Raw genomic sequence first — 26,693 nt, forward strand, 5'->3', positions numbered from 1 at the left:
CAGGCCCGCGCTCAACTTGCCAGGCCTCGGTCGGGACGCCCGGGCATGCCCGGGCATGCCCGGGCAGACTCGCCCTCAACTTGCCAGGCCGCAGCCAGGACGCTGGGCCACGCCCCCTGGCGCCGGGCCTGGGCAAACCCCCTGGGTTAATAGATATATATTGCTGCCCGATAAACGGGTTTTCAGAGTGCCTGAGTGTTTGATTTCATTAAAGCAACTCGGATGAATTCTAGCTTTTTGTCGCGTCCATTCTTCCGATCGACGTGGGAGCCCCAGCTCCTTCACATACATATATTTACCCTGCACAAGATCACGATGTGCTTACTCCACGTGTCCCTGACACTCTTCCCTGCACGGTTCCCCGACGCACTCAGTTCCTGACGTTTTTTTCCCTGCTCATGTTCATGCTGGGAATCGCCCTTACCTGCTCATGTTCAGGAATGCCGTTTGCCTGCCAGGTGCTTGTTGGTGAGGTAGAGACAAAGGCGTCGCGAGGAGAAGCATCTGGTAACATCGTGGCCATTTTGCTAACAGGTTCCCAACGTTCGTTTTACCTGCCCTCCCCCGTGAATATGTGCTGCGCGCCTTGTTGTGTTCATTCATAGTAATCATCAAAAGGCGTAGAATAAGCTAACTTTCTGCTTCTTGTCCCTTTTTCTTTTCTATCGATAAGTTGCCCTGTAAATACTGGTAAATAAATCGAATCGTTAAACGTTTCCTTTCCCTCTGTCCATGGATGTCTTTTCCTCCATTGGACCGCCATTGCTCGCACCCAGAGTAGCGATCGGCCGTTACAAAATTAGCATTAGCCCGGCGGTTACCAATGGTTGCTCGGCCGTCTAAATTTCCATCCAGGAACAAAATAAAGTGGTACACCGCCGGAGGGATGGTACGTTCCCTGATTGAAACCTTTATGTGGTACAGGTAAGTGGTGTCAGACGATTGGACCCTGCTATCGCACGACTGACCAATTGGCGTTCGTAGATGCTGGTTCGCAACCTGCCGAAGTACGAAGTTATTTGTGCTCGGCAGCCTCAGGTCCGGTAAGTTCGGTGGGGAATAGACTGCTAATCGCCTCGTAGTGGACCCAAAATCCTGGGCCGTAACAATATATATATTATATATATATATATTATATATATATATATTTTTTTTAAGCAAGAAGGCGCTTCCAACGAGAAAGTAAAAAAAACTCTATCTACTTCGCAAATTAAAGCAAATAAGCAAGAGCAGACCATGTCTCAGGCGACGTTTCACCTGCTTCACAGCTTCCTCAGGCCAATAGCCGGAGAACGGGTCTGCTCTTGCTTATTTGCTTCAATTTGCGGAGTAGATCTAGTTTTTTTACTTTCTGATTGGAAACGCCTTCTTTCTTTATAACATGTATAATCCCAACCACCCAATCTTTTACTGTATATATATATATATATATATATATATATATATATATTGTTACAGACACGACTTTGATGTTATGGTGGGCCGAGCGGAATGGCCGCCGTGTCCGCACAAATTACCCGATTATACTCGAACGTTGCCGAGTCGCGCTACGCTAGGTCAATGAAGGAAAAGGACACAACGGCTGGGATTAAAATGACACGACACCAGGGATACGGTTCTCAAGACCTCCGGAGGAGGTTATATTAGGGCGGAAGGTCAGATTACAACGACAAGAGGGACAGCATAGAAAGACAGGCACTTAGACACACTCTTATAATAGCCCCGACAGACGACAGATAAACAGGACAAAAACTGACTCACACGGGGATTGATGGCAAGGAAAGCGGGCAGCCGATGGCTCAAGGTGCACTCTTGGCTCAAGGCAGAATCGACCCGGTCCAGTCCAAAGATGCGGGGAGGTCGCTCAGGGCTCGGAGGTCGCGACTTGTCTTCTTCAGTCGGGGGCGCATCTCTCCTCACATCCGGTAAGTCGCCGCGTATATCCGGCGGGGAGTGACACGCCCTCGGCTCGTTAGCTCCGCCCCAGATGGAATCGGCACGTTGCTTCTCATTGGGTGCGTGCGGGGGGGTTACCGGCTCCGCCCTTGACGAGGGGCTGACAAGGAGCCCCTTCGTGGTAACCCCGTCGGAGCGCATGGTCAATGGCGGCTAACCGAGCCGGTGTGAGGACGCACACTCCCCCGCGCAGCGCCGTTGTTGTAGTTGTTGTTGTAGTTGTTGTTTGGGGAAGAAGATGGGAGGAGGTATGGGAAGGTCCTAAACTCACTACTGGTGCCATATAATCACATTCTGGTGCAACGAAGAGTCAGAATTAATGGAAACGAGTCCTTAACTGACATAGACTAAGAATAACTAGCAAGATGTCCGAAAGTTGTCTACGTGAGATGCGGTGGACCTGGGCATGACATTTAATGGGGGAAAAATGGGAAGGTCGGTTCTACAGAGTGTTGTTTACAGACAATGGGACTAGGGAATGGGGGATTGGGGATAGTTGGGGAGTATTGGGGAAATAGGGGAGTATTTACAAGCGGATATTGAGGCCAAGTCCCATATCCGCAACATTGCACCCTTCTCTACCCTCGGGGTGACCCGACCCGATAAATTTTTACCTATTTTAGTGTGGCACTCAGATGTAGTTCCCGCTACTATTAACTCTACCCTGAGTGCGACAGTTTTACAGATATTCACAAATGAGTAAATATGTCCCCCTGCGACGTTGCACCCTTCTCCTCACAGAAACACACCCACAGGATAACCGAATCCGGAAAGAATTCGCAAACTAAACATACAGCCGGTAGGGAGCATTATTTACAAGACTACGCTGATATTTACACTACGATCCAGGACCTGTTTTTGGAGGAACACATGCAGATGTTATGCATAGAGAGAGCACGCATGCCAGCATCGATACACCAACCCACGAGTGCTCTGTGGCCTACGGCCTTTAATAATGTGCAGAGCACCCCTTCCCAGCACCAAAAGCACCACCCCATCACACAGTCAGCACCATCCGGTGCAGTCACCATTGTTCAATGAATAAAAATAAATTCAACAACCCCTAACCCTGCAGGTGTCTCTTGCTCTTCGTGTGGTGCACGTGGCCTTCTGGCTTCTTTCAAAAAATAAAGAAAGGCGCCAACCGCGTCCATTTCCTTATTGTGGCCGTCAGGGTGCCAACTATTAGTGGTTCACCTGTTTGGCATAGGTGCCACGTTGACCCAGAGGTCCATCAATGGGTGGTGCTTGGCCGCAAAAAACTGCGGTCCATTGTGGGTGGCCACCAACATTGCGGTCCATATGGTGTATCGATCCAGGCAGCAAGCAGCGAAAGTGCAGGCCCACAACTGCGTAGCCAGCACCTCTCTCTCCTCTCTCTCTACCCCAAAGCCAGATCCTCGGAGGTGGGAGACAAAAGAAGAAGACAAGTGAGTAAGGTGGTAAGGGCGCAAAAGTGCACGCAATATAAGATGATGCACACTGGGGGCACATGGGAACCAGGTGAGACAGGTACGTTCCTACCGTACGCTCCCCCCCCCCACCAGGTAACCTACATGGCCCCTCCCTTACCCCTTACTGTATCCACAAAACACAACACTACCCATAAACATCTACTTTACTAATCAACAAACGTCCCTACTGTCTTCCCCGTTCCTCCCATAAACCAAATTCGTCTTCTCTCCCTCCTAACCAATCAAATTTGCCATTTTCAACTCTCATCAAAATTTGCCATCTCCAACTCAACATCATAATTTGCTATCACCAATTCATCATCAGTCCCTCCTAAGGAGGGAGAGATGGAATCACCCCAATGTCTCATCCACGTCGTGATGCGTCTCACCAATCCACACAGCAATTCTCATTTCCTGCACACAGAACAAAGAAAACACAGGTGTGGAGTCCTCATCATCACCACAGGTAAGTGGCTACGTATGGTGCGACAGGTTCATCAATCCTAACTATCTCCTAAATGACTTTAACAACTTTACACTACCCGGGGTCTTTCTCCGGCCAAACCATTGGCCCTCTTACACTATGGGTTCTAAAAACCAATTCCCATTGGCCAAACTGTGGTGCTTTTCAATTTGGGGTCTCATTCCCCCGATTCATCTCTCGGTGCCCTCGCACAATTTCCGGGCTGTGGCGTGTACCTCTCCCAGCGGGTCTACCCACCTGCACACCTCCACCACTGCAGTTGCCTCCGAGCTTACCTGCTCCTTACCCTAACCTAACTACCTGGGGAAGGCCCTCTGGCGCTCTCCCCACTCGGTGCCCTCTCTGGCACTGGGCTGCCCGATCCACACCCGGGATCCTCAGGCACCCACTCACAACTACCGGCTCCCAGAGCCCACCTGCGGCCTCACCTGGCCGACATCCTCACAGTGGTGGAGTGCCCAACCAACTACACACACTAACAGGCTACACGCCCAGCCATTTCCACGACACTAATGCACCCATCCACAACACCATTCTGCAACCGCACCACAAATGCCAATATCCAACCACAATTTACCTGTACCCTCTACCTAACACTTACACTACCCGCCCCGGGTACTCGTGAAAGGGGTCCACTCTTCCCCCATCCACACCTTCACACCATGCACACCACTCCGTACCACTTACTCCAACTCTCTCCACACACCTGTACTTGCACACCTGTGCTCTCACACCTGGTGCCACCTGCACCCTTCTCTCCCCAAGCGCCTTCGCGCTGATCCACCACACTCACTACTCATCCATTGCTCCACACACCTGTTCAGTTGCACACCTGTGCAATCACACCTGTTCAATTCTCACACACACGGCATCATCTCAGCTAACTACTCCCCTCTGAAACTTGCGCTTCCCAGTCGTCCCTTTAAACTATTGCGCTCCCACGTCATTATCATCCACACTAAACTACCTGCGTCCCCACTACAGGTATCAGTCACTAACTAAACTTAACGTTACCTAATGTCATCTTCGCTAGATCTCTACAATTATCCAAGCCCTCCCTGGCTCGGTTGTCATAGCCACCCCATAAACTATTGCGCATTTGCCCCACCATGGGAAGGGTGGCAGGGATGCCAGCCTTACCCACCGGGCCCATCGCTCACTACCAATTTTGCACATCAAATTTCGACAAATCAAAAATTTGCCAATCACTACCCATCATCTGCCAATCACTACTGCCAATCCCTTGCCAATCATCAAATTTTGTTTTTCTCTAATTTTGGGTCCAAAACACTAACCTCATCACCCAGTCTACTCACTAATGCCTCTCGGTGCGCCAATTCCTGTCCAAAGCCCGGCTTCGTAAAGCCAAGCCATGAATGCGGGTTGTTCTGTGCCAGCGGCTGGATGCGTCCGGCACTCGGTGCAGGGACGGGGGCTTACCCGGGCCGAGATCCCACGCACCATCTCGGCGTGGAGCCATCCAATGTCCCGATCTCGACCTGCCGGACTGCCTCAACAAAAAGTGGTCGCCATGACGACCCTTTCTATCGGGCTGCCCGCTCCGCCTAGTGGAGCACGGACGCGGCCGTTCAAAGCGAGGCCCAGCACGCACCGAGGGCCCGATTCGGCTAAAAGTCGACCTAACCTCTAAACCGGTTACCGTCGATGCTTCACCTGGACGCTTACACCCCGCAGCCCGTTCCTTGCTCACACATCCAGCCGTGCTCCTCGTACCTTTCCTTACACACCTCGGTACACTCATTCCACTCACAGCCTTGGTCACACACCTGACCACCGAACACTTTGGCACACATTCGTTGGTCGCACACCTCACCAACACACCTCTTCGCGCCCCCTCCTCTGTCACCTCCTCTGTGACAATCACAGGTGTGCTCTCATTCGCACACCCAACCACGTGCCTCACCACCAACTCCAGCGTGCATTCCCACTCACGCTCTACCATTCCAGGTGTGCTTCCTTTCTCACCTGTCACCACCAACTCACGCTCCGTGTCACTCTCACTACTCTCACCTCCATTCTTGACAGCGCACTCACCCTTACTCTTGACAGCGCACTCTTTCCTCATGCACCTGTCCGTCACACACCTTTCTCGCGCACACTCTCCCGTTACACCCTCTGTAACACTCACCACAGGTGTGCATTCTTCCTTGCCTTTGACAGCGCACTCTTTCCCCATGCACCTGTCCATCACACACCTTTCTCGCACACACTCTCCCGTCACACCCTCTGTAACACTTACCACACCGCGCTTCCATGTGCCCCCTCGCACACGCGCTACGACCGACTCACTCTCGCCAGCACCCTCACTCCTTGGCACGCACTTTTTCCTCACACACCCCAGAGTCGGACTTTCTCACACACCTCCTTTTTCGCACACCAGACCTGTCGCACACTTCACCAACGGCCTCTCACGAACACCCGGGTCCATCTCGACCCCCAAGCTTCTTAAATCACCTGGCGCATCATACGCACGACCATATTGGTCACCACTTACACCGGGTCCTCTTCCTCTTCGCTTCTCCTCCATCACCTGCGAATCCCTCATCCGGTTAATGAGCACATCATCACGATCCAAACACAGACTTTGGACCAATTCTTTTACTTCCTCTTTTATCTCTTTGTTATCCCCTCTCCGTCGCTTCTTAATTTCGCTCACCCCTTCTTCCACTTCTTCTAATTTCTGCTTCACCTCCTTCATCTCTTCGTGCGCCCCTTTAAGTTCTTCCTCTAACTCCACTTTATTTTTTTCTATGTGCTCCCGCACCTCCCGCTCTTTAACCTCCATCACTTCTACCACCTTGTCCATTTTTCTCGTCAGGTCCTCATGTACCGTCTGACTCTTTTTTAATTACCCCTACGTCCTTTTTCATCTCCTTCTGTGTCGATTTTAAACCCTCTATTACCGCTGTGTTCTTCTTTACCTGGTCCCCCAACTCCTTTTGTCCCACTGTCAGTTGTTCTACTCCCAGCGTCAACTCCTCTATACCCCCTTGCAATTTTACAGTCCCCTTTCTCACCTCCTTCTCCATGCGCTCCTTACAGTGCCTCACCTCCTCGCGCACTCCTCCGACCTCCTCACTCACTCCTCTTCTGATCTCCTCTCCCATCACTTGCATCTCCTGCCCAGATGCCACCCTCATCTGCTCCATTTCCTCCCTGTGAGCATCCAGTTTGGTTTATACCCCCATTCTGACCCCCTCTATCTGCTGCCCCATTTGGTTAACTTCCCTTTCCGCTTGGTCCCTCATGTCCCTCAATTTGCCTTCCATACTGTTTTCTAACCCCTCTAACCCCTTTTGCATCCCTTCCATTTGATTCTCTTGAGCGACCATTCTGTTTTCTACCCCCATTAACCCCACCTGTATTTCCCCTAATCTATTGTCTAATTTCCCAAATTTCTCGTCTAATCCCTTAAAATTATTGTCTAACCCCTCACCGGTACCCCTCGCTTCGTCCCTCATTACCCCCATTTCGTTTCCCATTACCCCTATTTTGCCCTCCAATCGCTCACTATCAGCCCTCATTTGCTCACTCTGAGCATCCATCCGGTTCCCCATTACCCCCATTTGGTTTCCCATTACCCCCATTTGCTCACCCTGAGCATCCATTTTTGCTTCTAGCCCCATATTTGCCATTAGTATGGTTGCATTAATCTGCGCCATGAGGTCCCGCACATCAATTCCCGCTATTTGCGCAGCGGGCGCGGCTACCCCGCACTCGTGCGAGGCGCCATTTTGCGCTCCCGCTATGTCGGGCGCAACGACGCTATTTTGTGCGTCTGCTACCCTCGCTGCTTCGCTCTCCTCGCGTCCCTCAATTTGGTCCTGGACCGACCCTGCCTCACTCTCCTCTACCGGACCCCAGCTGTCTTGATCCGCCATAGCGCGACTTTCAAAATTCGGGTTTTTATATTTTGTAAAACACAATCAAATTTCGCTGTTATAATTTCGAGCGCGTAAAACGCGCTCCAGGTCGAATTCTACTTCCCAACACCAAAATGTTACCCTAATGGTACACTTGGTGTTCCAAAATTTGGGCTAAATGAATTTAGTCCCAGGTCCGAATCCGACACTCCTGACACCAATTGTTACAGACACGACTTTGATGTTATGGTGGGCCGAGCGGAATGGCCGCCGTGTCCGCACAAATTACCCGATTATACTCGAACGTTGCCGAGTCGCGCTACGCTAGGTCAATGAAGGAAAAGGACACAACGGCTGGGATTAAAATGACATGACACCAGGGATACGGTTCTCAAGACCTCCGGAGGAGGTAATATTAGGGCGGAAGGTCAGATTACAACGACAAGAGGGACAGCATAGAAAGACAGGCACTTAGACACACTCTTATAATAGCCCCGACAGATGACAGATAAACAGGACAAAAACTGACTCACACGGGGATTGATGGCAAGGAAAGCGGGCAGCCGATGGCTCAAGGTGCACTCTTGGCTCAAGGCAGAATCGACCCGGTCCAGTCCAAAGATGCGGGGAGGTCGCTCAGGGCTCGGAGGTCGCGACTTGTCTTCTTCAGTCGGGGGCGCATCTCTCCTCACATCCGGTAAGTCGCCGCGTATATCCGGCGGGGAGTGACACGCCCTCGGCTCGTTAGCTCCGCCCCAGATGGAATCGGCACGTTGCTTCTCATTGGGTGCGTGCGGGGGGGTTACCGGCTCCGCCCTTGACGAGGGGCTGACAAGGAGCCCCTTCGTGGTAACCCCGTCGGAGCGCATGGTCAATGGCGGCTAACCGAGCCGGTGTGAGGACGCACACTCCCCCGCGCAGCGCCGTTGTTGTAGTTGTTGTTGTAGTTGTTGTTGTAGTTGTTGTTTGGGGAAGAAGATGGGAGGAGGTATGGGAAGGTCCTAAACTCACTACTGGTGCCATATAATCACATTCTGGTGCAACGAAGAGTCAGAATTAATGGAAACGAGTCCTTAACTGACATAGACTAAGAATAACTAGCAAGATGTCCGAAAGTTGTCTACGTGAGATGCGGTGGACCTGGGCACGACATTTAATGGGGGAAAAAGGGGAAGGTCGGTTCTACAGAGTGTTGTTTACAGACAATGGGACTAGGGAATGGGGGATTGGGGATAGTTGGGGAGTATTGGGGAAATAGGGGAGTATTTACAAGCGGATATTGAGGCCAAGTCCCATATCCGCAACAATATATATATATATATATATATATATATATATATATATATATATATATATATATATATATATATATTGTTCATCTATATTGTTATATCTATTCTATATTGTTACATCTATATATATATGTTATATCTATATTGTTACATCTATATATATATTGTTCATGTATAGTCAGTTCATCTCCATCAATAACTGCAAATCCCCTACTGCTCCCCTCCCCCAAGGTGTCCCCCAAGGTTCAGTTCTTGGCCCCCTCCTCTTCATCCTTTACCTGTCCCCCCTCGGTCACTTAATCCGCCGTCATGGTCTCCAATTCCACTGCTTCGCCGATGACATCCAGCTTTTCATCTCCACCAAGTCCATCTCCACCGCCACCCACTCTATCCTGACAAACTGCATCACTGAAATAAAATCCTGGCTTCAAATCAACTTCCTCAAACTTAACTGTGATAAATCTGAAATAATCATCATTGGCCCAAAAACGCTCACCAGGTCCACCCATAACTTTGCCCTCAACATCGACGGTTTCCCAGTATCCACCTCCCCTCACATCCGGAATCTTGGCATCATCTTTGACCAAACCCTCTCCTTCGACAAATACACTAAACAGATCACAAAGACAGCCTTCTTTCACCTGAAAAACATCGCCCGTCTCCGTCCATCCCTCTCCTCCGTGGCTGCAAAAACCCTCATCCACGCCTTCATCACTTCCCGTCTGGACTACTGCAATAGCCTCCTTTATGGTTCACCCTCAACAATCACCAATAAACTCCAATACATTCAGAACTCCGCTGCCCGTCTACTCGCCCATTCCCGGACCCGTGACCACATCACCCCCGTCCTTTACAAGCTTCACTGGCTCCCCATCCCCCAGAGAATCCAGTACAAAATCCTCCTCTTGACCTACAAAGCCCTCCATAACCTGGCCCCATCCTACCTGGCTGACCTCCTCTCCAGACACACTCCCACCCGCAACCTCCGCTCTGCTGGTACCAACCTCCTGACCCCCCCCCCCCCATCCGGACCAAATTTAGATCCTGGGGGGACAGGGCCTTCTCCATCGCTGCTCCCACCCTCTGGAACTCGCTACCTCACACCATCAGAGACTCCTCCTCACTCACCACATTCAAAACATCACTCAAGACCCACCTGTTCAACACTGCATTCAACATTTAACCCACAGCATCTAACCCCTGACTATCTCCTCTCCTTCTCCCTCCTTTGTGCTTTGAATATTTCCCTATTGATTCTTCTTTTTTTGCAATTGTTTTTATGTTTTGCTATGCATTATGTTTTGCACTCTGTCAAAGCGTCTTTGGGCTTCCTGAAAAGCGCTATATAAAATAAATGCATTATTATTATTATATATATACAGTATATATATATATATATATATATATATATATATATATATATATATATATATATATATATATATATATATATATATATATGTATATACATAAAGTCACGTGAAAAAGTAAGTACACCCCATGTACATTTTTGACTTTTTCAACATATTTCAACATACAGCTATTTGATCTTCATTTCAACAATATTAATAGATAAAGGTGATATAATATAACAAATATCATGAAACATTTACATTTTGTAGTCCATTGTATAATTTAAATAAAAATAAATGCAAATTTCGCATGTGGAAAAAGTAAGTACACCCCTACATTTATCACTACTTCAAATACCTAAAATTAGAATCAGGTGCACCAGTACCAGGTGCAAATGATTAGAACATCGTTAGAGAGGATCTTGGAGGAACCTGTCTTATTTAAACCTCAGACATTTAGTTCGGTTTGCTCTTTGTTGATGAAGTGTGCGGCGTCACCATGCCTCGATCAAAAGAGCTCTCTGAGGCTTTCAGAAAGAAGGTTATAGATGCCTACGAGTCCAGGAAGGGATTTAAAAAGATCTCCAAACAATTTGAAATCAATCATTCGACTGCCCGGTAGATCATCCACAAGTGGAGAAGATTCCAAACAACTGCCAACTTGTTCAAGCCAGGCTGCCCCAGCAACTTCAGCCCGAGAGCAGACCGCAAGATGCTGAAAGAAGTCTAGAAGAACCCGAGAATGTCATCATGGGACGTACAGGTAGCTTTTGCCACTGTTGATGTCAAAGTGCACGAGTCTACCATTAGAAAGAGGCTGCATAAATTTGATCTGCATGGGAGGTGTGCCAGGAGGAAACCTTTGCTGTTCAGAAAGAACATCAGGGCAAGACTAAAGTTTGCCAATGAACACCTCGGCAAAGACCAGCACTTCTGGAACAATGTGCTGGACATGTGCTCGTGCTCTGGACAGATGAGTCAAAGGTAGAGCTATTTGGCCACAGTCCCAGAAGACATGTTTGGCGAAATCCAAAGACAGCATTTGACCACAAGAACCTGATACCAACTGTAAAGCATGGTGGTGGAAATATTATGGCTTGGGGCAGCTTTGCTGCATCAGGGCCTGCTCAGCTCACCAACATAGAATCCACTATGAATTCTTCATTGTACCAGAGGGTGCTTGAGGATTATGTGAGGCCATCTGTCAGAAAGTTGAAGCTCAATCGAAGGTGGACCTTGCAACATGACAATGATCCTAAACATACCATTAAATCCACCAAGGAATGGCTGAAAAGAAAGAAATGGAGGGTTCTGGAATGGCCAAGTCAAAGCCCGGATCTAAATCCCATCGAGATGTTGTGGGGGGATTTGAAACGAGCTGTGCATGCAAGAAACCCCTCAAACATCGCACAGCTGAAAGAATTCTGCATGGAGGAGTGGGCAAAAATTTCTCCCAGTCGGTCAGAGACTGGTAGACAGTTATAAGAAACGCCTACTTGAGGTTGTTTCTGCCAAAGGGGGCAATACCACCTATTAGAGCCAAGGGTGTACTTACTTTTTCCACATGCGAAATTTGCATTTATGTTTATTTAAATTATACAATGGACTACAAAATGTAAATGTTTCATGATATTTGTTATATTATATCACCTTTATCTATCAATATTGTTGAAATGAAGATCAAATAGCTGTATGTTGATATATGTTGAAAAAGTCAAAACTTTACATGGGGTGTACTTACTTTTTCACGTGACTGTATATACGTACATTTATATATAAATTCCTTGAGGATAGTGACCTCAGTTCTCTCTTCATTGTACCTCGTTGTGTTGTTTCTTAATCATCATCAGGCTGGCCACCAGGCTTTCATTGTTCCCCTCAAGTTCCAGAATGTTGAGGTTGATGCTGTCTATCTCCTTGGTCATCTCGTTGATATCCATTTCGATGTTGTGGCACAGATTTTGTTCAATTTCCAGCCTGGAGATGGACACATATGCTCAATGTTGTAATGTCATACACCACAAAGTGCTGTTTCTGTATGACTTCCCTGGCATGGTAATCACTATAATTCAATCCCTTCCCCAGGGTGTTGGGGTGCTACATGGCGACTTACTTTATTTGGAAATCTTTGATTGAGAGATGGTTGGTCTCAGCCTGCATGCTCAAATTTGCGTTCTCCAAAGTCAGTTCAGACACCTGCAGGAGAGCATGCATCACATAATGAAATTACAACACATTCAGTGCAGTAGTATCAACTGAAGTGTCCACATTAGACAGTCATCTGTCTTTACAAACAATTAATTGGACCTAAAATGAAAGTTTATTTGCATATATAGTAGGCCTATGTATGGTACAATTCAATATTGCCAAATCTAACCTGTAAAACACTCGCCTCTAAGCTGTTTAGCCAGGGTTCGAATCCCGACCCAGCTATAAACTGCCATCCTGGTGTTTCCCAGGCAGGGTGATTCATCAATGTGTGTGACGTCCTTCGGATGGACGTTAAACTGGATGTCCTGTCTGCTGACAATAGTTGGAGGACGTTAAAGATCCCACGATGTCCTTCATCAAGAGTAGGCGAGCTATCGCCGGTACCCTGAACAAATTGCAAACAAGTACACATACATTCAAAGTACACCGCCCCATGCCAAATAATTAAATATCCTACAGCGCGGCATTGCCGGGGCGCCTCTGGCGCCCGGCAATACCGCAGTGCAGCTCATTGAGGCTGCATTGGGAGGGACAGGTGTACACTAATTGATTGATTAATTGTATAATTAAAATCAATAAAAGATTATCACAAAATATTTTCATAATCAATTGGCTAATCGCATAACTAAACCACTAGTGCTTCTTCCGAAGATGTATCTTTTAGAAATTTAATTAAATAAGTCATTTATAAAAAATTTAATAATTAATTGATTACTCAATAAATAATTAATCGATTAATCAATAAATAATTAATAGATGAAATGATTAATCAATAAATCAAAAATATCCTTGATAGCCACATCACTTGGTCACTGTCATGTCCAAATATTAGCTTCCCAGCTCAAAAGGTGCCTGATATTGGCCAAATGAGAAAGAAAATAAATAAATGATTAATAATGAAAATAAATAAAGAATAATCATTAAAAAATTAAATTATTAATCAATTCGGTCACAGAACACAGAAACCACCACCATTTCATCAGAATCTGCAACTGAAATCGTTTGTTTTTTTTTAGTAATTAATCAAATAATTAAATAATTAATCGATTAATTGATTGATCAATAAATCAAAAATATCCTTGATAGCCACATCACTTGGTCACTTATGTCCAAATATTAGCTTCCGAGCTCAAAAGGTGCCTGATATTGGCCAAATGAGAAAGAAAATAAATAAATGATTAATAATGAAAATAAATAAATAATAATCATAAAAAAATTAAATTATAAATCAATTTGGTCAGAGAACACATAAACTACCACTATTTCATCAGAATCTGTAACTTGAAAAAAATAAATTTTTTTGTCATTAATCGAATAATTAAATAATTAATCGATTAATTGATTAATTAATAAATCAAAAATAGCCTTTGCAGCCAAATTACCTGGTCATTGGCATGTCCAAATATCAGCTTCCTAACACAAAAGGTGCCTGAGTTAATGGTCAGAAGAGAAAGGAAATTTGATTAATTAAATAAGTACTTAATTAATCGCTAATAATTAAATAACTCCTCAATTTATTGATTAATCAAAAAACAAAAAATACGTTTTTGACAAAAGACTTGCTCACTATTGTGCCGAAATTTCAGCTTCCTAGCTCAAAGGATGGCTGAGATATCGTCCAGACAAACAAACAAACAAACAAACAAGTACACATACATTCAAAGTACACCGCCCCCATGCCAAATAATTAAATATCCTACAGCGCGGCTCATTGAGGCTGCGTTGGAAGGGAGAGGTGTACGCTAATTGATTGATTAATTGTATAATTAAAATCAATAAAAGATTATTACAAAATATTTTCATAATCAATTGGCCAATCGCATAACTAAACCACTAGTGCTTCATCCGAAGATGTATCTTTTAGAAATTTAATTAAATAAGTCATTAAAAATTTTTTAATAATTAATTGATTAATAAATAAATAATTAATCGATTAATCAATAAATAATTAATCGATTAAATTATTAATCAATAAATCAAAAATATCCTTGATAGCCACATCACTTGGTCACTGTCATGTCCAAATATTAGCTTCCCAGCTCAAAAGGTGCCTGAGATATTGGCCAAATGAGAAAGAAAATAAATAAATGATTAATAATGAAAATAAATAAATAATAATCATAAAAAAATTAAATTATTAATCAATTCGGTCACAGAACACATAAACCACCACCATTTCATCAGAATCTGTAACTTTAAAAAAAAAAAAAAAATTGTCATTAATCGAATAATTAAATAATTAATCGATTAATTGATTAATTAATAAATCAAAAATAGCCTTTGCAGCCAAATCACCTGGTCATTGGCATGTCCAAATATCAGCTTCCTAACTCAAAAGGTGCCTGAGTTAATGGTCAGAAGAGAAAGGAAATTTGATTAATTAAATAAGTAATTAATTAATCGCTAATAATTAAATAACTCCTCAATTAATTGATTAATCAAAAACAAAAAATACCGTTTTTGACAAAGGACTTGCTCACTGTTGTCCCGAAATTTCAGCTTCCTATCTCAAAGGATGGCTGAGATATCGCCTGGACAAACAAACAGACAAACAAACAAACAAACAAGAAAGCAAGAAAACAAACAACCAGAGTGAAAACTGAGTACTCTCTTTCAGCGTGCGTCACTGCCGAGCCCCCTTTGGTGCCCGGCAATGACGATTTGCAATGCCTGGAGACGGCATAGGAAAGGTGCGGTGTACAATATCTGCCCTACCCTACAGGGGCACTGCATCAGCGGCACAGCCGCACCCTCAGCCAATGATGCTACTTCAGCTTTGTGCTGCTTAGGAAAGAAGAAGAAGATTGCAGTGTCAAACTGGTCAAATAGGAATCCGAGATCAGAATGTTTTTGATTTTTTTTTTTTTTAAAGACATGGATAGTACGTTTCTGACAATCTATAACAAGTTTCAGGCTGAGGTGCACATGAGTTCCTCGACTTGTAGGTAATGGAGATACAATCATGTCGAGTCTCCTCGGGTTAATGGAGATACAGATAATGCTGATGTGTATAATATTGTCATAAAGATAATTGCCCATCAAATATTGTAGTTCTTCATCCACAATTTTCAGCAATTGTAATGAAGTCTCAAACCCCAACCGTAGTCTGTAGAGCACACACCGCCGCTAGGCTGGATTGTATCTCACTGATAGGCCAGATCTGGATTCGGACCTGAACCAAAATTGAATCGGCTTGTTCTTGTCACCTAACCAACTCATCCACTACGTTTTGTCATAAGTTTTGGTTTATAGGTTTCATCATCCACTAGGTTTAGGTCCACCACGTTTAGGTCCACCAGATTTAGGTCCACAAAGTTTAGGTCCACCATGTTTAGGGTCACTACATTTAGGTCTACCACATTTAGGTCCACCAGGTTTAGGTCCACCAGGTTTGGGTCAACCACATTTATATCCACCAGATTTAGGTCCACCAAGTTTAGGTCCACCAGATTTAGGTCCACCACGTTTAGGTCCACCACGTTTAGGTCCACCAGATTTAGGTCTACCAAGTTTAGGTCCACCAGATTTAGGTCCACCATGTTTAGGGTCACTACATTTAGGTGCACCACATTTAGGTCCACCAGGCTTAGGTCCACCATATTTAGGTCCACCACGTTTAGGCCCACCACGTTTAGGTCCACCAGATTTAGGTCTACCAAGGTTAGGTCCACCAGATTTAGGTCCACCATGTTTAGGGTCACTACATTTAGGTCCACCACATTTAGGTCCACCAGGTTTAGGTCCACCAGGTTTAGGTCCACCACATTTAAGTCCACCAGATTTAGGTCCACCAGGTTTAGGTCCACCAGATTTAGGTCCAATACGTTTAGGTCCACCAGATTTAGATCTACCAAGTTTAGGTCCACCACATTTAGGTCCACCAGATTTAGGTCCACCACATTTAGGTCCACCATATTTAGGTCCACCAGATTTAGGTCCACCAGGTTTAGGTCCACCACGTTTAGGTCCACCACGTTTAGGTCCACCAGATTTAGGTCTACCGAGTTTCGGTCACCCAGATTTAGGTCCACCACGTTTAGGGTCACTACATTTAGGTCCACCACATTTAGGTCCACCACATTTAGGTCTACCAGGTTTAGATCCACCACGTTTAGGTCTACCAGATTTAGGTCCACCATGTTTAGGTCCACCAGGTTTAGGTCCACGAGTTGTCCACAATTTTTTGAAATATTATGCTCTGTATCGTTTTAGGCCCAAAATCTCAATGGTGAAGAATCACAAAAAAAACAAAAAAAAACTCGTATCCTGATTCGGATCTTCAGCAAAATTGAATCAATTTATTCTTATCACACACCCAATCTGTCCACCAAGTTTCGTTTGAATCCGTCCATAACTTTTGAGATTTTGTGCTCACTGACAGACAGACAGACAGACAGACAGACAGACAGATGGACAGACAGGCAGACAGGGGTGAAACCATAACCGACGTCCGCCTTCGGTGGTGTAGGTGATTACTAATTTTATTCTAGTCTTTCTCCTCCTGCCCTCTTACCCCTCTGCTGAATCCCCACGACGACGACCCCAGGTCACTATCATTCTACCAGAACTTTCCTTCTTATCCTCCCCAAGTTTAAACTTTGTGCTCCCAGGTGCTCCATTCATTCATACCTCTCATCACTTGCATGTGGCACCATCTTAATAAGTCTGTCTCATGCTCTTTCCTCCAGGCTATTAAGTCAGCCATCAACTCCTCAACTTCCACTTCATGGTCTCCCCTATTTCGACCTCAGACACATGTTTGGCGAAGATCCTCTCATTCTTCCACTGGCAACTCCTCTCCTCGTGCTGCGCTGATCTCACAATCGTTGGCATGACTCTAGATTGTCCCACTCCCTATTCATTAACTACGACCGATTGTTTTGCAATTCCATGAGCCTCAATTTTCCGGCTTCAAAAAAACAAGAATAAGCACTCACCTGCCTACGCAGCTCCTCCAGATGCTTTTCCTGAGGTTCCCAGTCGATCATCTCTGGACCGTAGTTGGAGATTAGGTGCTTGATCTCCATTTCAATCTTGCCGTTGTAAGTCTCTAGGCTCCTAACACGCTTCAGGTATTCGTCCAGGCGGTCATTAAGCTGTTGTAGAGTCTCCTTCTCGCTGTGGGCCAGCACCATACTTTGATACTTGCTCACACCTGAACTATATCCGGACCCGAAAGCCGACGATGCGGAATGAGCACTTCCAGAGGAAAAGCCTCCATTGATCCACTTGCTAATGCCTTGGAATGTATGCCTTGAGCCTCCTCTGAGTGTGGACGTTCGGCTGGAGAAGGACTGCTGTTGTCTGCCACCTAAGTTGAGACTTTGGCTACTGAATCCATATTTTCTAGGAAGAGAACTTACTCTGTATCTGTCCATGCCGGATGTTTCCATGTTGGAGACACTAAGGTTGCTGAACATTCGCTCAGTTTGATCCATTTCGCCCAAGTTGTCCTGTGAACGTCGTCTATGACTATGTCCGCACAGTCCTATCACAAAGCTGTTCTTAACCCACCTTGCCGGTAACACCTTCATGGATCCAGTTAATATTTCATCCATTAGATTCCTTTCATGGTAATTTTTCCACCTTATCAGCAAGATGTGGGCTGTTAGGCTTTCATAAATCTGTTCCACCTTCAAGAACTCTTCCAATAAAGCCTGACCTCCATGATAACGATTCCTCCTCCACTGGGGTGGTTGGTATTTGGAAAGTTTCTAGAGCTAGGGCAAGCACAACATCATGATGGAGAAAAGCAAGATGACGGAACAGTATGACCCCACGGAAGAGAAGTTGCGCAAGGCAGAGACGCAGGAGCTCGTGGGCCTCAACACCCGCTTTGTGTCCTTCATTGAAAAGGTGGGTCGAGTCCACCAAGAAGAAACTTCCAGTTGATAAGTTAATGTCAAAATACCCCATAATTGGCGAAGTCTCACACAATGGTAGCTTATGTACCTGATTTATATGTAAGGTGCAGATTGGGAATGTGTTTTTAGGGTAACAGCTAGGCTGATCTAATAAGGTTGTCACCTTTTTGCAGGTGCGCTTCTTTGAGCAACAGAATCAGATCCTGAGCACACGACTAAGCAAATTGAAGGAGAAAGGAACGTACAAAGCCAACGTCGACATCATTCTCCTGGATTATGAGGGTCATCTCAAAAGGCAGATCACCGAACTCGGAGCTAACAAGCAGCAATTGCTGACCGAACTGAAACGCACCGAAGCAGTTGTGGAGCAAATCAAGTACAAGTGAGAACGGAGCAACTTATTTCGCCGTTTTTATTTTGTTCATTCGTTTTTGGACTTTTCTGGAAGTTATAATTTTTTTAAAAATCGATTCTGACTCCTCCCTGTTGAGGCGTTTTGTCCGAGTTGGATTACCGCGTTGACGAAATGCCACCCCGGTGCTTCGCATTGAGCGAAGTCCTTTGCAGGGGACATTTATTCGGCTGTCTGCTCACATTTGCCGGAGAATATTAAAGATACCCATCGCAGGTTTCCAAATGAGTGGCCCATTGTGTTCTGCTAACCTAGCCGTGCCATGACAGGACAAGGCTGCGGGGTAGCATCATTGGCTGAGGGTGTGGTGCCCTCTGCTGGGTGGGGCAGGAATTTATAATTTGTTTATGATGCCTGCGATTGCTCGCCTACTTTTTGCGAAGGACACCATGGGATGTTTAACGTCTACCAACTAATACCGGCATATGGGACATCCGTTTAAGGCCATCCGAGGGACGGTACACCCGTCGATGAATTATCATGCTTGTGAAACACCGGGATGACAGTTTATAGCCGGGTTGGAACCTGTAGGCCATCCCCACTCACAGGGATATTCCATGACATTTTTAGAGGAGTGGTGGCGACACTGCAGCAGCAACACCACTGAACACTGTGATCTGGAGATGCTTTTGCATCGAGAGTTCAAGTGTTTCCAAGGTCTTACATTGCCACCTTCTGTTTTCGGTCTAACAGGAGATATTACACACAGTTCAGATGTTGGTTGGGGTTCACATCTGAGCATGTAAATCATGATAGGCATTTGCACTGGGTGTGCATGTGTTGCTGCGTCAAAATTAAAAGCATATCCGGATCTGTTTGTGTGGACCACAGACGTGGGATGGCCACAACAGTGAGGTTTTTTTTTGTTTTTAATAAATTAGAAATATCCGCTCCTGACTGGAGCAGTCGGGCCGGGGTCAAGAAGGAAGAGGGTTAGGTATGTAAGTCTGTCGGAAACGCAATAAGAATGGAAGGCCTCAAGGACGGCCCAAAATTTCATCCAAATCTTCTTCAGACTTATGTTAAACAACAGCAGTGATTGTTTAAGAAGATAATCATACGCTGGAAGGAATTTACTGAATAGTTTGTGGTTATAATAATTTTAACTTCCTGTATGTGTGCCCCACGAAATGCCATGATAAGCTATTTATACACCTTAACACGGATTTCGCCCAAGGCGGAAAACCCCCTTGGGTAGGGGGGCAAATGAAGTCGCTACGTGTGACCCTTAATCCACGTGGGAGGTTTCGTTGAGATTGGACAAGTAACGACTGAATGTATCGCGGTCAGACAGACAGACACCAAATTGTGTATTTTAGTATGATGATATGCTTCAATGAGCCTCAGATCACCGTTTAAATTTAATATTCATATACATTTGCTTTCCAAAGGCAATTTGTGCTACTCTATTGACATGACAATCCCAATAATTTTAATTCCAGTAATTTTCATTCCAATATTTTTAGTGTCGTGACCTCTTTCCCTCTTTCCTAATATCTCCCATGACCTTCTTTCATTTTGCTCTTCCCATACACTCTGACCCTTCCTCCTCCTTTCCTATGTGTAGATGAACCCTTTAGTCCAGTAAGTCAATCCATAGGACCTTTGATTGTCTCCTTCACCTGTACATGGAATAACTGTCCTCAACTTTATGTCCTCCAAATGAAATCCCAGGAGCCATCAATGTTTTCCAATGGGATGACGTGCTCCTTGATGCTTCACCAACGATTTCCCTGCACATCTGACTATTGGATTTGGGGATAGGAAGTGAGGCTTGGTTGTTTTGTATTTAAAATTTTGTACTTTGCAGGTACAAAGATGAAATGCCAAAGAGAACGAAACTGGAAAATGAGTTTGTTGTCTGCAAGGAGGTTAGTCTCTCATTCACTTTGTCTCACCCTGGGTTAGTGAAAAAATGTAAAGTTTTAAAGACACACAATACCAAAAATGGATCTCCATACCCATACTGCTTCCAGGTGTGAATGAGTAATGATCATGCCTCCAGATGATTATACAATAAATATCAAGGATAATATTTTTTGTGGTGGTGTTTTTTTTTCAGAACTTTGACAAGATGCGTCTACAGAGGATAAAACTGGAAGAAAAAATGTTATCACTTCAAGATGAGTTGAAGTTCATTGAAGAAGCCTACTTAGAGGTGATGCCTCCGACATAGACCCTCCACCCAGCAATTGTCCTTTTAACCCTTTGAGTATGGATGACGTCCAGTGCCGCAACCCTCGAAAAAGTTTTGTGTACAGATGACGTTACTACTCGTCATCGACAATACCTATAAATAGATCGTCAGTACGTGGTTGCATTCCCATACCAAAATTCCAAATTAATCCAATACCAGGGGTATTTAAAAAAAAAAAAATCCCATACTCAAAGGGTTAACGTTGTTTTTTAATACCATCTCCACTGAAATCTTGTAACTGTGAAAATATTTATCTGAGTACTCTCCATCTGTCCACTGCTCAGCATCCACATGTCGACTCTCGTTGTTTTTAAGTGGTGAATATTTGGCTATTTTGGCGATAAATATTTAAATATTTGCCTATTTTGGCTTTAAATATTTCAATATTTGGTTATTTTGCTCTAATAATTTCAATATTTGGCTATTTTTGCTCTAATTATTTCAATACTTGGCCATTTTGGCTATAAATATTTCAATACTTGGCTATTTTGGCGATAAATATTTCAATATTTGGCTATTTTGGTGATAAATATTTCAATATTTGGCTATTTTGGTGATAAATATTTCAATACTTGGCTATTGTGGCAATAAATATTTCAATATTCGGTTATTTTGGCAATACATATTTCAATACTTGGCTATTTTGGCTCTAAATATTTCAATATTTGGCTATTTTGGTGATAAATATTTCAATACCTGGCAATTTTGGCGATAAATATTTCAATAGTTGGCTATTTTGGCAATACATATTTCAATACTTGGCTATTTTGGCAATAAATATTTCAATATTTGGCTATTTTGGCTTTAAATATTTCAATATTTGGTTCTTTTGCTCTAATAATTTCAATATTTGGCGATTTTTGCTCTAATTATTTCAATACTTGGCTATTTTGGTGATAAATATTTCAATACCTGCCAATTTTGGCGATAAATATTTCAATATTTGGCTATTTTGGCGATAAATATTTCAATATTTGGCTATTTTGGGTGATAAATATTTCAATATTTTGAAATATGACAAACATGAAATATGACATAACCAAATATTTTGGTTATGACAAACTTCCCTGAAAATGTCTGCTGCTCTTCTTCTGCTCCAATCGGCTCATCTGATCATGTGCTTGTCAAAGTGGACATCCCTCTGACCATTCTCAGAGAGCCTACTCAGCGTCGGCGAGTCTGGCATTTCACTCAGGCCAACTGGCACGGTCTTCAAGCAGCCATCAATCATCTGGACTGGTCTCCCATCTCTACCACCTCTGACATCAACTCATCCTGGGAATTCTTTCAAAGTAAATTGCTCTCTCTCATGCACAGATTTATCCCATCTCGTCTTCAGTTGTCATACCCTTCCTCCCGTCCATGGTACACGGAATCTTGTGGTGAGGCTGTTGCCCTGAAATAACTTGCTTTCGTCTCCTGGAAAGCAAATCCAACGGAAGGAAATCTCATTTCCTTTCACAAAGCCTGAAACAAGTGTGTGTCCACCCTCAGGAGAGTCAGGAAACAATATCTCACCGTTCTCAAGGCCGAACTCTCTTATCTGTCTCCCGCTTCCAAATCCTGGTGGCGTCTGGTCAAATCTGTTTCTGGTGTTTGTTCCCCCTCCATCCCCTCCCTCACCTCAAACGGCTTAACGGCTGACTCCGCACGTGAAAAAGCTGAATGCCTCAACTCTGTGTTTGCCTCTAAATCTTGTGTCCCAAACCCATCCCTCTCTGTACCCACCATACCCAGTCGTACCCAGCTGCTCCTGGACTCTGTGTCCTTTCCTCATGACAAGGTGGAAAAGTTTCTGTCAACCCTCGACTCTGATTCTGCAACTGGTCCTGACGGCATCAGCCCATGGGTCCTAAAATCATGTTCTTCCGCTCTTTCACTCCCTCTTTCTGTTCTCTTCACCCTCTCTTTTGCTCAAGGTCATCTGCCATCTGCTTGGAAATCAGCCAACATCACCGCTTTGCACAAAAAAGGTGCAAAAACAGATCCCAGCAACTACAGACCAATCAGCCTTCTCCCAATTATCAACAAAGTCATGGAATCCATCATTGCTTCAGATATGAAATCTTTCCTCTTCTCCAATGGCTTGATCTCTGATCATCAATTTGGTTTCAGACCTGGTCAATCTACTCTGGACATGCTGCTTCTGCTTTCTCAACAATGGATGGAGGTTCTCAACGCCAAACAGGAAATTAGAGCTGTCTCCCTTGACATTTCACGTGCCTTCAATACGGTCTGGCACGCTGCTCTGCTCACCAAACTCTCCTCCTTTGGTATCTATGGAAATCTCCACGCATGGCTGGCGGACTTCCTCTCTGGTCGTAGTCAACGTGTGGCCCTGAATGGGTTTCTCTCATCTCCTCTTCCTGTTCAGGCTGGAGTTCCCCAAGGTAGTGTTCTGGGCCCTGTGCTTTTTCTGGTCTTCATCAATGATCTCTCTGACTCTCTTGAAAATCCTCTCTATCTCTTTGCTGACGACTCTACTCTCTGTCACTCCATTCCTCATCCCTCAGATCGGCAGTCTGCAGCCTCTTCACTCTCTGCAGACCTGGACAAAATCACAGACTGGGCAAACAAATGGAACATGTCTTTCAATCCTGATAAATCTCACACTCTTACGATGTCTCTCCAAAAAGACCGACTGGAAAACCCTCCCATCCACTTTCTGAATAATCCCCTCCAAGAAGTTCTGTCACTCAAGCTTTTGGGTCTCACTATTTGCCAAGATCTTTCCTGGGAAAACCACATTTCAAATCTGGCCTCCAAAGCCAGTCGCCGACTGGGCATCCTCCGTCGTGCGAAGTCCTTCCTTGGCACACCTGAGCTCCTCACCACATACAAGGCTTTCATCCGCAGCTCTATGGAATACTGCTCTCCCCTCTGGTCTGGTGCTCCTGCCTCACACCTAGCCCGTCTTCACGCTGTTGAAACCAAAGCGTTCAGAATCATTGGAATCTCCCGCGATGAAGCTACTTCCAAGGGCCTTTCACTCACTCACCGCAGGCAGGTTGGTGGTCTTTCCGTCTCCTACCGACTCCTCTCTGGCCTTGCCCCCCCCAGCCCTCTCTGGGCTCTGTCCCCCAAATATTCCTACAGGTCGCACAAGATCTGCCTGCAACCCTCTTATGGTTAAACTGCCAAAATCAAGACTTTCTGCTCACCTTCACTCCTTCATTCCTCTTTTCTCCCACCTCTGGAACAAACTCCCTCACTCTCTTCAATCCCACTCCACCCTCCAGGTCTTTAAAACAGCTGTTCACCACCATCTCTTATCCTCCCCCATCCAAAACCTTGATCTTTTCTACCCCCGCTAATTTCAGTCCCCTTGTGTTTTGTACCTCCCCCCCCCCCCCCTCCCCTTCCCACGCCTCCTGCCCCAAGCCCTCTCCCTCCCACACTTCTCCCTGCTCTCAAATGTTGTGGTTGTGTGCTTCCCCTTCTCTCCCCATCTTGTCTGCCGCTTCCTCTTTTTGTATATTTTGTTTGTCTGGTTGATTTGTTTGTGAAATAAATGTTAGCTCTTTCACGAGCCTCGATTCAGTATACAAAAAAATATATATATATATATATAAAAAAATACTTGACTATTTTGGCTCCAAATATTTCAATATTTGGCAATTTTGGCGATAAATATTTCAATACCTGGATATTTTGGCTGTAAATAATTTCAATATTTGGCTATTTTGGCTCTAAATATTTCAATACTCGGCTATTTTGGCAATAAATATTTCAATACCTGGCGATTTTGACGATAAATATTTTAATAGTTGGGTATTTTGGCAATACATATTTCAATACTTGGCTTTTTTCGCTATAAATATTTCAATATTCGGCTATTTTGGCGATAAATATTTCAATACTTGGCTATTTTGGCCATAAATATTTCAATATTTGGCTATTTTGGCAATAAATATTTCAATGTTTGACTATTTTGCCAATACATGTTTCAATATTTCACTATTTTGGCAATAAATATTTCAATATTTGGCTATTTTGGCAATAAATATTTCAATATCTGGCTATTTTGGCAATAAATATTTCAATGTTTGACTATTTTGCCAATACATGTTTCAATATTTGACTATTTTGGCGATAAATATTTCAATATTTGACTATTTTGGCAATAAATATTTCAATATTTGGCTATTTTACAGATAAATATTTCAATATTTGGCTATTTTGGACGATCAATATTTGGCTATTTTGACAATAAATATTTCAACATTTGGCTATTTTACCAATAAATATTTCAATATTTGGCTATTTTGCCAATAAATATTTCAATATTTGGCTATTTTGGCAAAACATATTTCAATATTTTGCTATTTTGGTGATAAATATTTCAATACTTGGCTATTTTGGCGATAAATATTTCAATATTTGGCTATTTTGGCAATATATATTTCAATACATGGCTATTTTGGCTATAAATATTTCAATATTTGGCTATTTTGGCAATAAATATTTCAATATTTGGCTATTTTGGTGATGAATATTTCAATAGTTGGCTATTTTGGCTATAAATATTTCAATATTTGGCTATTTTGGCAATAAATATTTCAATACATGGCTATTTTGGCTATAAATATTTCAATATTTGGCTATTTTGGCAATAAATATTTCAATATTTTGCTATTTTGCTAATAAATATTTCAATATTCAGCTCTTTTGCCAATAAATATTTCAATATTTTGGCAATAAATATTTCAATATTTGGAGAACTTACCGATAAATATTTCAATATTTGGCTATTTTGCCAATAAATATTTCAATTTTTGGCTATGTTGCCAATAAATATTTCAATATTTGCCTATTTTGGCATTAAATATTTCAATTTTTGGCTATTTTGACAAAAATATTTCAATATTTGGCTATTTTGCAATGAGTATTTCAATACTTGGCTATTTTGGCTGTAAATATTTCAATATTTGCTATTATGGCAATACATATTTCAATATTTGACTATTTTGGCGATAAATATTTCAATATTTGACAATTTTGGCAATAAATATTTCAATTTTTTGGCTATTTTGGCGAATAAATATTTCAATATTTGACTATTTTGGCAATAAATATTTCAATATTTGGCTATTTTGGCAATTAATATTTCAATATTTGGCTATTTTGGCAATGAATATTTCAATATTTGACTATTTTGGCAATGAATATTTCAATATTTGGCTATATTGGCAATAAATATTTCAATATTTGGCTATTTTGGCAAAAAATATTTCAACATTTGACTATTTTGGCAATAAATATTTCAATATTTGGCTATTTTGCCAATAAATATTTCAATATTTGGCTATTTTGCCAATGAATATTTCAATATTTGGCTATTTTGGTGATAAATATTTCAATGCCTGGATATTTTGGCTGTAAATAATTCAATAGTTGGCTATTTTGGCAATACATATTTCAATACTTGGCTATTTTGGTGATAAGTATTTCAATATTAGGCTATTTTGGCTTTAAATATTTCAATATTTGGTTCTTTTGCTCTAATAATTTCAATATTTGGCTATTTTTGCTCTAATAATTTCAATACTTGGCTATTTTGGCTCTAAATATTTCAATATTCGGCTAT

General features: G+C 43.5%; 2 protein-coding genes across 2 annotated transcripts in view; one reads left to right on the plus strand and one right to left on the minus strand.

Moving 5' to 3' along the window:
• LOC137430274 (keratin, type I cytoskeletal 18-like) overlaps nt 1-18,168 on the minus strand; it is a 28,381-nt gene extending 10,213 nt beyond the window's left edge. The window contains exons 1-3 of the mRNA XM_068121026.2: nt 17,571-18,168; nt 12,536-12,618; nt 12,243-12,399 (exon numbers count right to left, since the gene is read on the minus strand). Coding sequence (XP_067977127.2) covers nt 12,243-12,399; nt 12,536-12,618; nt 17,571-18,167 — 837 coding nt within the window. The 5' untranslated portion in view covers nt 18,168. The remainder of the gene's footprint in view (nt 1-12,242; nt 12,400-12,535; nt 12,619-17,570) is intronic.
• Nucleotides 18,169-18,233: 65 nt separating this feature from the next.
• Nucleotides 18,234-26,693, plus strand: part of LOC137430275 (keratin, type II cytoskeletal 8-like) — a 39,746-nt gene continuing 31,286 nt past the window's right edge. The window contains exons 1-4 of the mRNA XM_068121028.2: nt 18,234-18,489; nt 18,671-18,879; nt 20,720-20,780; nt 20,972-21,067. Coding sequence (XP_067977129.2) covers nt 18,373-18,489; nt 18,671-18,879; nt 20,720-20,780; nt 20,972-21,067 — 483 coding nt within the window. The 5' untranslated portion in view covers nt 18,234-18,372. The remainder of the gene's footprint in view (nt 18,490-18,670; nt 18,880-20,719; nt 20,781-20,971; nt 21,068-26,693) is intronic.

Source organism: Myxine glutinosa, chromosome 6, assembly GCF_964187855.1.
Source record: "Myxine glutinosa chromosome 6, kmMyxGlut1.1, whole genome shotgun sequence".
Taxonomy (NCBI): Eukaryota; Metazoa; Chordata; class Myxini; order Myxiniformes; family Myxinidae; genus Myxine; species Myxine glutinosa.